Here is a 13,145-nt window from a genome sequence, read left to right as displayed (position 1 = left end):
TGCTCCCCCTTCCCCAGCAGTAAACGTATCTGCATGAATATAAATCTCTCAAATGGATGCTAACAGTTGCTTTTTATATAGCTATGGCTAGGTAAGGATCCAGTGATCAGCAAGTACCCAGTAAGATGTTTGCCACCATAAAGAAAGAGAAGAAATGTCCCTTCTGTTCCCTGGACTTTTGTGGTAGAAAAGGGAAACATTTCCTCTTTTGGTAGTAGGGGAATCAATGTTGGCCATACAAGTCACTAAAAACATCAGCAATTTATGGTTTTCTTTTTTTACCTTGTATTGCAATGTCTCAGAATTGGTATTCATAGTTTAATTTTTCTACCTTGATTTTCCTAGCTAACATTGCACCAGTGAGTTCCATCAATAAGTTTAAATCTTTGGGCTCATTGCTCTTATTTCAAAGGTAGGACAATACAAAGTTCCTGACTGCATTTGGAGATGTTGGTCTTATAAAGCTTGTTGAACGTTAGTTCAAGCCAGTAGAGTGAATGCTTCTGTCGTCTGTTGTTCACAGTGTGGGACAGGAGTGGTGTACCTGCCTAGAGGAGCAGCACAGGCAACAGCTCACTGACCCTAGTTTAATCATAATTTCTTCATGAGCACACTATAAAGTAAACATTTAAAACACTTCTATTTCAAAATCACAGATAACCTGTATCATTATTAACTGGATCCGGACCAACGCAGTACGAATCTACGTCCAGCAGGTGGTGCTGCGCGCCTGACTGGACGTAAACTCTATGCCGCATTGACCGTGCGTACCCTCCGTTTACCGCCGATCACGCCGCACTGTCCCTGCCGCAATTTGCTCGCCCTGCCATCTCTATGACAGCAGAGCACTGTGAGCCGGGCATGAGCCATTTTCATTGGCTCCTGGCCCTGTCATCACTGTAAGCCAATCCCATTGTCTTACATTGATTGACAGGGTCAGGAGCCAATGAAAGCGGCTCCTGACTGGCGCACAGCGCTCTGCCGTCGTAGAGACGGCAGAGAGTGGAGCCTGCGGTGGGGACAGAGCGGCATGATTGGCAAGGAGTAACGGATTTTTGTGGCGATTTGCCATTTTACTGTACCAGCAGCCTCTGGTCCTTAAGGGGGAAGAGGCTGCTGGTATCAAAGTGGTTAATATTTGCTTGTTTTGATGGATGTGGATGCTGTTTTATTGTGTTTATTATTGTTGTTTTTGCTGTTATTGTTTTACATGGAGAAAAAAGCACTGTTGCCAGAACAAACTTAAAGGGGCACTATGGCAAAAAATTGTAACATTTAAAATATGTGCAAACATAGACAAATAAGAAATGAATTTTTTCCAGAGTAAAATGAGCCATAAATTACTTTTCTCCTATGTTGCTGTCACTTATAGTAGGTAGTAGAAATCTGACAGAAGTGACAGGCTTTGGACTAGTCCATCTCTTCATAGGGGATTCTCAGGCATGGTACACTGCAGGATGGGGGCCGAGGACCATGACAGATGCTGGCCCCCTCCCCGGGCTCTAGCGGCTGGGTGCTACCACCATTAGTGAAGTAGAACAGGCAGCCAATCAGAGAGGAGAACAGAAGTGTGGGAGGGGAAAACGGGAGAGATAGAGGCTTCAGTCAATCAGGTTGAGTTAGCATGAACTGCAACTTCACTTCTGCGGCCGTCATACGAGATTAAGAGCCTGGGGGCACGGGGAAAGGTAATCTACTGGGGGAAAAAAGTGAGATTGATTTTAAAGTGTACCAGAGCTCAAAATAGAAAATAGATTTATACATACCTGGGGCTTCCTCCAGCCCGCTTCCACGCTGCCGTCCTCCGCTGCCCGCAGCTTCGGGAACTGGATCCCATCACTAGCATCAGTTTGCTCCAGTCTACTCAGAAGAAATACGCTCTTTGCATTTCTCTCCAGCAGCCGCTGGAGAGATACGTAGAGGGCGCACTTCTCCTGCGCAGACTGGAGCCGACTGACGGTAGTGCGGGGACCCGGTTCACGAAGCTGCGGGCAGTGGAGGACGGTGGCGAGGGAGCGATCCGAGCGGATGGGGCTGCAGGAAGCCCCATGCATGTATAAATCTTTTTACTATTTTGAGCTCTGAGTCCCTTTAAACTTTTGAATTGCCTAGATAGCATAATTTTTTACATATTCAACAGCTACTAATAGAGAATTGATTTTGGATTTTATGCCTAACCTTACAGTTACTCTTTAAGCCTCATACTCACCGCAACGACCCAGGAAGATGGATCCAGCGATGGCTCCCTCACGAAGAGCGTCCAGCGATTCATTTTTTTACTGCCGGCGGGTCATGCGAGGTTACACAACGGGTGCAAACGAGACTTCCAGTGATCGTGGTACTTTGCACTGTGTCATCGGGGATCTTAAAAATCCGGTCCACCGTGACAGTCTTTTATTGCCACGTGACGCTAAGCGGCATTTACGTAATTGTGCACCTATACCTGTATTGCAACTTGGCATAAGTGACCACTCGTCACTCATCGGGACAAAATCACAATGTGGGTACATATCTTTATAGTGCATCTCCCTGCATATGTGATGAGAATCTAGTATTATTTGTTGTATGCATTATGCAGTCAGTGGACCAACCATACTTTTCTGCAGAATGCCATATATATAGAAAGTAATTAAAAAAAATATATTAACATACCTGATATTTCCTGCTTTTCTCTGTAACCATGCTTGGCTTCAGGTCCATCCATTCTCAGGATAGGGCATACTGCAATAAAAAATGAACAAGTGTCACCATATTGTTTATGCATTTTATTAATTACTAGACATTGAAGTGTAGTTCCATATTTGTGAAAAAGAAATATATAAGCGCTACACAAGCATTTCCTAATTTAATGTTATTAAGATTATTTTTCCATTACCATTCACCAGGAATGTTTCTAGGCATAGGCCACCTATGCCTGTGCATTAGTCCTGACCTTGGGGTCAGACTACACATTACGATCAAGTACACAGCAGGATTTGAACCACTTGGCACTCAGCAAAAACTTCTTCTGGAGGGAAAAGGGGGGGGGGGAGTCAAGCTGCACTTGCATGGAATGTATTGCACATGTCCCAGTATTGTACCCGTATGGAGGCTTATTCCAACAAGCTTAGTGGCGTGCAAACCGGCAAAATGGAGGCAGAAGCAAGTTATACAAAAGTTTAGCACATTAGAAGCAGGCCGGGCACTGTCACTTTAAATGCTTTTAATTTTATCTTGCAGCCATATGTACAAACATCGTTGGTAAACATCACATCATTTCCGTCTTACAGCATAACTGTTACAGACCTTGAGTGGTAGCGGTGCTGGGGTGTTGGGGACGTGGGTGACCAGGGAAGAATGGACGGCACAACAGCCGTTTCACGCCTGCAATCGGCGCTTGCTCACGTGCGTGTCCTGTGAAAATGACGGCGCCGCGCGGCTTCCTGAAATCAGGGAGATAGCCGCGCCCTCCGCGTTCGTCATTGGTTGTTGGAGTGGTGTCAGTGGGTTCAGGGGTGAGAGGGCGGAGACAGCCCGCATGGTAATATAAACATATGTGACTATTGGCTGCCTCCATACTCCTACATCTGATAGGAGGGGAAGGCATCCGCCGCACGTTACGTGTTATTGGGTGCCAATCCCCATTTGTGACATAGAAAAGTGCAATTTAACAAATAAAAACATTTCTATCTGTGCTTCTTCCTTTTCCTTCATTAAAACCAATGTTTGTGCATATTTTATTTACCACTTATTTTAAAGTGCAAATCAGTGCATACTCGTGTATTATTGTGCAAAAAAGTAGAAGTTAAGAAATAGGGCAGTAACAAATTTCTAGTTTTAAGTACCATTGATCAAATTCTTTTTGTTTTCAGATGTTTATCGCCTCCGCTGCAAGGGTATAATCAATTTCAAACCTTTATTTCTTATTACATGATTATACCTCTAAAAGCCCCACTTTTTAAAAAGAACCCATTTAAACCCCATTAAAAAAGACTGGAGTGGGAGACTGCGTATCGAGGAACCTTTAGGGTTATTACCCCAATGCTCTGAATTGCTACTTATTACTATTTATCAAATGAGGAGGGGATTTGACCCGGGAGGTCAGGTTACGGGACCCTTGAGACACTGAGACAAGTACTGGGGCCCATTACTCAAGGGTCACAGAAATCGTCCCTAGGGTAGAGCACACACACAGGGGAAGTGATAGGTCAAATGTATCCCAAAATGGAAGCAAAAGAAAAGAATAGGGGAAATGAAGGGAATAGACAGGGAAAAATGGAGAAAAGAAGAGGGATAGAGGATAAAGTCCTCCTATTGGTTATTCCTTCCGGATGCGTAACAGGCTCCGGAGGATAAGCCCGGCTCAGGACCTCTGCATCATTCGATGCGGACATTTTGAGGGGTCCTCTACATTTTAATTTGTTGGTTCCTAACAAGGAAATTGCGGGTATGTACCCACTACATCCCACATGCTCCATCTGTCTATGAGAACGGACCTGTAATGGATCACCTATTGGTGGTCCTTTGGTGTATATTACACCGTTTTGCCAAAGGAGGACCTCTCTGAAGGAGGGGGGTCACCGCTTTATGCTTACAGAGCAGAGACAAAAGAAAGAGAGTAGCTTAGAATAGGGGGAAGGAGGGAAGAAGGAAAAAGACCCCATGACCAGTCCGAGGTGGAAGTACAACCCCTGTAATGGTGGTCTTTCTATGCATTGTAGAAATTACATATCTCTGGGCTATGGATCTAAAAAGCAGGAGAGCTCAAGTCTATCATTAAGTCCCAAAGGTCCCAGGGCTTCAGTGCGTAAGATCAGGCGGGACTCCCACCGGGTCAGTTCCTGATCTCGATCCCCTCCCCGACGAGACTGGGAGACGTGTATTAGCCCCGCAAATCTTAAACATCTAGCGTTTCCATTGTGGACCTCTCTCACATGTTCAAAGAGTCTTGGACTTCCCTTTCCTGACTTAATGGATTTGAAATGTTCTTTCACCCTTTCTTTCAAAGGTCGGGTAGTCTTTCCTATGTAAAAGAAAAGGCATGGGCAAAAGATAACATAAGAGATGAATTTGGTCTGGCATGTAATAAAGGCCCGTACCTCCCACTGGGTACCCCCTATTTGGTAAATTGTGCCCTCCCACATATGTGGACAATACTTGCAGTTGCCGCATCTATGATTCCCCTTTGGGCGTGCGGCTGTAAGCCAGTTTGACACCACTGGGGAGCGGTATTCACTTCTGGTTAATGTGTCTCCCAGGGTGGGAGCTCTTCTGAACGCCACTCTGGGAGGATCCGGGAAAACCCTTTGGAGGTCGGGATCTCTTGTGATTATTGCCCAATTCCTTTTAATAATCTCTGTTAATTTCTTAGACATTGGAGTATAATCAAATGTGAAGGTGAAGGGGCCCTTAATCCTATTTCTGCCTTCTGTACTTCTAGACAGGAGTGAAGTTCTATCTTTGCCTCTGGCTCTTTCACATGCTCTTTCGAGAAGGGGTCTATCGTAATTCCTCGCTTCCAGACGTGCAGTAAGTTCGCGAGACTGCGTCTCAAAGGTATCCGCATTGGAATTATTCCGCCTAAGACGCAGATACTGACCGTATGGGAGCGAGGTTTTTACGTGTTCTGGGTGGAAGCTGTTTCGGTGTAGCAAGGAATTAACAGCAGTAGTTTTTCTGAACCCCTCGCATATAAGTTTAATACCGTCGGGTTTAATTCTTAGGTCTAAAAAGTTAATAGACTTGCTGCTTATTTCCGAGGTGAAACGCATATTCACCCGATTGTCATTGAGGAGCTCCACAAAAGAGCCAAATTCCTCTGTGCTTCCCTGCCACACCACCAACACGTCATCCACATATCGGGCCCATGTTTTTATGTAACCCCTAAATGGGTTTCTTTGGGTTCTCACATAGTCTTCCTCCCATGCTCCCAGAAACAAACCAGCATAGGTACATGCCACAGAGGTCCCCATTGCTGTTCCAGAGGTTTGGTGGTACCACCTTCCGTCGAACATAAATGCATTATGTGTCAATACATATCTTAGGCAGTCGCATAGGTACTCTTTGTACCCATCGTCCTTACTCGTCCTGTCCAGGTATCTGCGTACTGCATTTATGCCTTCCTCGTGGGGTATTCTGCTATACAAGCTTTCCACATCAATCGTGGCCAGCTTATCACCTGGTTCCCATGTTGTACTCTCTACAAGATTAATGGCATCTACTGTGTCGGCCAAGTATGCTGGGACCCCCGCGAGTAAAGGACGCAGTAGGTGGTCTAAAAACCGGGACAAACGTTCTGTGAGTGAACCACACCCCGAGACGATGGGTCTTCCCGGGGGGTTCTCTGCAGACTTATGTAACTTAGGAAGGTGATACCACACAGGATATCGTGGAGCCCTGGGGAGTAGGTCAACCGCCAATCTCTGTGGCATGTACCCATTTTCCACCCCCCTTCTCAAAAGGGTACGGAGAATTGACTGGTATCTGGGGGTGGGGTTGTTCGTCAGTTTAGTATAGTATTCCGTGTTGTTTAGTTGTCTGTAGGCTTCTCTAGTGTACATCTCACTAGACATGATTACCACATTCCCCCCTTTATCGGCATGTTTTATCACCAGGTCGCGGTGCTGTCTCAGCCATTTAAGGGCCATCCTATCATGTCTATTGAGGTTATTGGGGGCTCGGTCATAGCAGAGAGCTTTCATTTCTGCAGCGACCTGGTGTAAAAACTGATCCGTGGATGACCCGGGGGGAATGGGTATCGGTCGTACAGACCTGCAGGCCCGGAAGTCTTTTGGGTGGCCCAAAAAAAGTCCACACAGCGGTGCTTCTCCCTCCTCTGTGTGGCATGAACCTCCCTCCTCCCAGAGCTCCTCGAGTATCCGGAGTGCCTCCATCTCTGCGGCATCCCAGTCCACCGTGGGACTGAACCCTAAAGTGGACATGGGGCCTATGGATGTTTGGCCTCCATCATCCTGTCCTTGGAGTCCTCCCACCCCCTCCCCACTTTGATAGAGCTGGGTAATCATCATTTTTCTTGTGGTTTTATAAAGGTCCACAAGGAAGTCCACATAATCAAAATTTTGTGCGGGTGAAAACCCTAGACCCTTTTTAAGCAGGGTCATACATATCTCCGGTATTTCCCGGTCGCTCAGGTTGACCACCTGCAGTTCTCCTTCCACAGGGGGCTGAGGGATCCGTCCCTCCCCTCCATCCATTCCCTTGTTCTCCTTCTCTTGGTTTTGTTGCTGCTTGAGTGGCTCCTGGTCGCCACTGGCGAGTCCCAGGTTACGTTTCTCTGATTGTCCACCTCCCCTTCCTCGACGGAATTTTCGTCTAAAGGGATGGAGGCACATGGTTTCGAAGGTACCGGTTTCAATTTGGGGTCAGTAATTTTGCCCGGTCTTTTTTTCTTTAGTTGTTTTGGTTTGGATTTAGTTACGGGCTTATCACTTTCGGAATCTGATCCGGAATCAGTTGTCCAATAACCTCTTCCCTTTCTCGGTCTAGATCCCCGGCCTGATGTACCTCCCTGTCCCCAATAGAATATTCTACCTTTTTTGAAATCGCCCTGATCTCTATGGAACTTTTTAAGTTTCCTAGTTTTGAGTTCGTTTTGAATAGGTAGAATCTTCTTTTCGATTTTTGATATAATGGATACAAATCCCTCTTCCGTTGTCGTTTCCTGAAGTTGCTCTCTAGTTTTTTGGAGCTCCTCCGAAATTTTGTTATGTTCTTCGATCGTGCGTTCCCTAACGATCTCCTGTAGGGTCCTGCAATAGTTCAGGTGGGCGGTTTCCCACTTTTCTATGAACTTCTTATCCTCACGATACTCGGATGGTTCTCTATAAGATCTGAAACCCCGGGCAATAAATCCCTCCTCTTTGTATTTATTCAAAGTAGTGGCAGTCCAAAAAAGTTTCGTCTCTTTTTCACAGAGACCCCCCAGTCTTATCTCCAACACCTTGGTCACCACGTCCCTATTTGCAAGTGCAGGACTGCGGTTGTGATTGAATATGGAACTGGCTCCTTCACGACCTTCTGAGACCCCTTGGCTGATCAGTGGAAAGTCCAGAGAGGAATCTGTGTCACTCCCACTTTCCTCCAGATTCTCATCTGGTGCGCCTCCCTCTGCGAACATTTATGCAACTGGTGCTCTAAGTGGGGATACACAAATTGATCAAGTACACAGCAGGATTTGATACCACTTGGCACTCAGCAAAAACTTCTTCTGGAGGGAAAAAGGGGGGGGGGGGAGTCAAGCTGCACTTGCATGGAATGTATTGCACATGTCCCAGTATTGTACCCGTATGGAGGCTTATTCCAACAAGCTTAGTGGCGTGCAAACCGGCAAAATGGAGGCAGAAGCAAGTTATACAAAAGTTTAGCACATTAGAAGCAGGCCGGGCACTGTCACTTTAAATGCTTTTAATTTTATCTTGCAGCCATATGTACAAACATCGTTGGTAAACATCACATCATTTCCGTCTTACAGCATAACTGTTACAGACCTTGAGTGGTAGCGGTGCTGGGGTGTTGGGGACGTGGGTGACCAGGGAAGAATGGACGGCACAACAGCCGTTTCACGCCTGCAATCAGCGCTTGCTCACGTGCGTGTCCTGTGAAAATGACGGCGCCGCGCGGCTTCCTGAAATCAGGGAGATAGCCGCGCCCTCCGCGTTCGTCATTGGTTGTTGGAGTGGTGTCAGTGGGTTCAGGGGTGAGAGGGCGGAGACAGCCCGCATGGTAATATAAACATATGTGACTATTGGCTGCCTCCATACTCCTACATCTGATAGGAGGGGAAGGCATCCGCCGCACGTTACGTGTTATTGGGTGCCAATCCCCATTTGTGACATAGAAAAGTGCAATTTAACAAATAAAAACATTTCTATCTGTGCTTCTTCCTTTTCCTTCATTAAAACCAATGTTTGTGCATATTTTATTCACCACTTATTTTAAAGTGCAAATCAGTGCATACTCGTGTATTATTGTGCAAAAAAGTAGAAGTTAAGAAATAGGGCAGTAACAAATTTCTAGTTTTAAGTACCATTATATGTATGACCCTGCTCAAAAAGGGTCTAGGGTTTTCACCCGCACAAAATTTTGATTATGTGGACTTCCTTGTGGACCTTTATAAAACCACAAGAAAAATGATGATTACCCAGCTCTATCAAAGTGGGGAGGGGGTGGGAGGACTCCAAGGACAGGATGATGGAGGCCAAACATCCATAGGCCCCATGTCCACTTTAGGGTTCAGTCCCACGGTGGACTGGGATGCCGCAGAGATGGAGGCACTCCGGATACTCGAGGAGCTCTGGGAGGAGGGAGGTTCATGCCACACAGAGGAGGGAGAAGCACCGCTGTGTGGACTTTTTTTGGGCCACCCAAAAGACTTCCGGGCCTGCAGGTCTGTACGACCGATACCCATTCCCCCCGGGTCATCCACGGATCAGTTTTTACACCAGGTCGCTGCAGAAATGAAAGCTCTCTGCTATGACCGAGCCCCCAATAACCTCAATAGACATGATAGGATGGCCCTTAAATGGCTGAGACAGCACCGCGACCTGGTGATAAAACATGCCGATAAAGGGGGGAATGTGGTAATCATGTCTAGTGAGATGTACACTAGAGAAGCCTACAGACAACTAAACAACACGGAATACTATACTAAACTGACGAACAACCCCACCCCCAGATACCAGTCAATTCTCCGTACCCTTTTGAGAAGGGGGGTGGAAAATGGGTACATGTCACAGAGATTGGCGGTTGACCTACTCCCCAGGGCTCCACGATATCCTGTGTGGTATCACCTTCCTAAGTTACATAAGTCTGCAGAGAACCCCCCGGGAAGACCCATCGTCTCGGGGTGTGGTTCACTCACAGAACGTTTGTCCCGGTTTTTAGACCACCTACTGCGTCCTTTACTCGCGGGGGTCCCAGCATACTTGGCCGACACAGTAGATGCCATTAATCTTGTAGAGAGTACAACATGGGAACCAGGTGATAAGCTGGCCACGATTGATGTGGAAAGCTTGTATAGCAGAATACCCCATGAGGAAGGCATAAATGCAGTACGCAGATACCTGGACAGGACGAGTAAGGACGATGGGTACAAAGAGTACCTATGCGACTGCCTAAGATATGTATTGACACATAATGCATTTATGTTCGACGGAAGGTGGTACCACCAAACCTCTGGAACAGCAATGGGGACCTCTGTGGCATGTACCTATGCTGGTTTGTTTCTGGGAGCATGGGAGGAAGACTATGTGAGAACCCAAAGAAACTCATTTAGGGGTTACATAAAAACATGGGCCCGATATGTGGATGACGTGTTGGTGGTGTGGCAGGGAAGCACAGAGGAATTTGGCTCTTTTGTGGAGCTCCTCAATGACAATCGGGTGAATATGCGTTTCACCTCGGAAATAAGCAGCAAGTCTATTAACTTTTTAGACCTAAGAATTAAACCCGACGGTATTAAACTTATATGCGAGGGGTTCAGAAAAACTACTGCTGTTAATTCCTTGCTACACCGAAACAGCTTCCACCCAGAACACGTAAAAACCTCGCTCCCATACGGTCAGTATCTGCGTCTTAGGCGGAATAATTCCAATGCGGATACCTTTGAGACGCAGTCTCGCGAACTTACTGCACGTCTGGAAGCGAGGAATTACGATAGACCCCTTCTCGAAAGAGCATGTGAAAGAGCCAGAGGCAAAGATAGAACTTCACTCCTGTCTAGAAGTACAGAAGGCAGAAATAGGATTAAGGGCCCCTTCACCTTCACATTTGATTATACTCCAATGTCTAAGAAATTAACAGAGATTATTAAAAGGAATTGGGCAATAATCACAAGAGATCCCGACCTCCAAAGGGTTTTCCCGGATCCTCCCAGAGTGGCGTTCAGAAGAGCTCCCACCCTGGGAGACACATTTACCAGAAGTGAATACCGCTCCCCAGTGGTGTCAAACTGGCTTACAGCCGCACGCCCAAAGGGGAATCATAGATGCGGCAACTGCAAGTATTGTCCACATATGTGGGAGGGCACAATTTACCAAATAGGGGGTACCCAGTGGGAGGTACGGGCCTTTATTACATGCCAGACCAAATTCATCTCTTATGTTATCTTTTGCCCATGTCTTTTCTTTTACATAGGAAAGACTACCCGACCTTTGAAAGAAAGGGTGAAAGAACATTTCAAATCCATTAAGTCAGGAAAGGGAAGTCCAAGACTCATTGAACATGTGAGAGAGGTCCACAATGGAAACGCTAGATGTTTGAGATTTGCGGGGCTAATACACGTCTCCCAGTCTCGTCGGGGAGGGGATCGAGATCAGGAACTGACCCGGCGGGAGTCCCGCCTGATCTTACGCACTGAAGCCCTGGGACCTTTGGGACTTAATGATAGACTTGAGCTCTCCTGCTTTTTAGATCCATAGCCCAGAGATATGTAATTTCTACAATGCATAGAAAGACCACCATTACAGGGGTTGTACTTCCACCTCGGACTGGTCATGGGGTCTTTTTCCTTCTTCCCTCCTTCCCTCTATTCTAAGCTACTCTCTTTCTTTTGTCTCTGCTCTGTAAGCATAAAGCGGTGACCCCCCTCCTTCAGAGAGGTCCTCCTTTGGCAAAACGGTGTAATATACACCAAAGGACCACCAATAGGTGATCCATTACAGGTCCGTTCTCATAGACAGATGGAGCATGTGGGATGTAGTGGGTACATACCCGCAATTTCCTTGTTAGGAACCAACAAATTAAAATGTAGAGGACCCCTCAAAATGTCCGCATCGAATGATGCAGAGGTCCTGAGCCGGGCTTATCCTCCGGAGCCTGTTACGCATCCGGAAGGAATAACCAATAGGAGGACTTTATCCTCTATCCCTCTTCTTTTCTCCATTTTTCCCTGTCTATTCCCTTCATTTCCCCTATTCTTTTCTTTTGCTTCCATTTTGGGATACATTTGACCTATCACTTCCCCTGTGTGTGTGCTCTACCCTAGGGACGATTTCTGTGACCCTTGAGTAATGGGCCCCAGTACTTGTCTCAGTGTCTCAAGGGTCCCGTAACCTGACCTCCCGGGTCAAATCCCCTCCTCATTTGATAAATAGTAATAAGTAGCAATTCAGAGCATTGGGGTAATAACCCTAAAGGTTCCTCGATACGCAGTCTCCCCCTCCAGTCTTTTTTAATGGGGTTTAAATGGGTTCTTTTTAAAAAGTGGGGCTTTTAGAGGTATAATCATGTAATAAGAAATAAAGGTTTGAAATTGATTATACCCTTGCAGCGGAGGCGATAAACATCTGAAAACAAAAAGAATTTGATCAATGGTACTTAAAACTAGAAATTTGTTACTGCCCTATTTCTTAACTTCTACTTTTTTGCACAATAATACACGAGTATGCACTGATTTGCACTTTAAAATAAGTGGTGAATAAAATATGCACAAACATTGGTTTTAATGAAGGAAAAGGAAGAAGCACAGATAGAAATGTTTTTATTTGTTAAATTGCACTTTTCTATGTCACAAATGGGGATTGGCACCCAATAACACGTAACGTGCGGCGGATGCCTTCCCCTCCTATCAGATGTAGGAGTATGGAGGCAGCCAATAGTCACATATGTTTATATTACCATGCGGGCTGTCTCCGCCCTCTCACCCCTGAACCCACTGACACCACTCCAACAACCAATGACGAACGCGGAGGGCGCGGCTATCTCCCTGATTTCAGGAAGCCGCGCGGCGCCGTCATTTTCACAGGACACGCACGTGAGCAAGCGCCGATTGCAGGCGTGAAACGGCTGTTGTGCCGTCCATTCTTCCCTGGTCACCCACGTCCCCAACACCCCAGCACCGCTACCACTCAAGGTCTGTAACAGTTATGCTGTAAGATGGAAATGATGTGATGTTTACCAACGATGTTTGTACATATGGCTGCAAGATAAAATTAAAAGCATTTAAAGTGACAGTGCGCGGCCTGCTTCTAATGTGCTAAACTTTTGTAAGACTACACATTACACCATTTCATTTTTGAGTTGCTTCTATCTGCTGACTGTGCAAGAAGCCATATAGGAACAGACAGTAGAGTCTGCACCCGATCTGCATCTACTTGTACACTACAGAAGCAGCTCAGTTGACTTGATGTTGTTTTTTCCCTCACTAC

General features: G+C 46.2%; 1 protein-coding gene across 6 annotated transcripts in view; it reads right to left on the bottom strand.

Moving 5' to 3' along the window:
• Window positions 1–13,145, bottom strand: part of COL19A1 (collagen type XIX alpha 1 chain) — a 1,086,226-nt gene that overhangs the window by 950,222 nt on the left and 122,859 nt on the right. For all 6 annotated transcript variants that reach the window (XM_068281448.1, XM_068281450.1, XM_068281452.1 and 3 more), the window contains exon 3: window positions 2,653–2,721. In XM_068281448.1, the coding sequence (XP_068137549.1) occupies window positions 2,653–2,721 (69 nt within the window). The remainder of the gene's footprint in view (window positions 1–2,652; window positions 2,722–13,145) is intronic.

This window comes from Hyperolius riggenbachi, chromosome 4 (genome assembly GCF_040937935.1).
Source record: "Hyperolius riggenbachi isolate aHypRig1 chromosome 4, aHypRig1.pri, whole genome shotgun sequence".
NCBI lineage: Eukaryota > Metazoa > Chordata > Amphibia > Anura > Hyperoliidae > Hyperolius > Hyperolius riggenbachi.
This window is presented reverse-complemented; position numbering and strand designations above follow the sequence as displayed.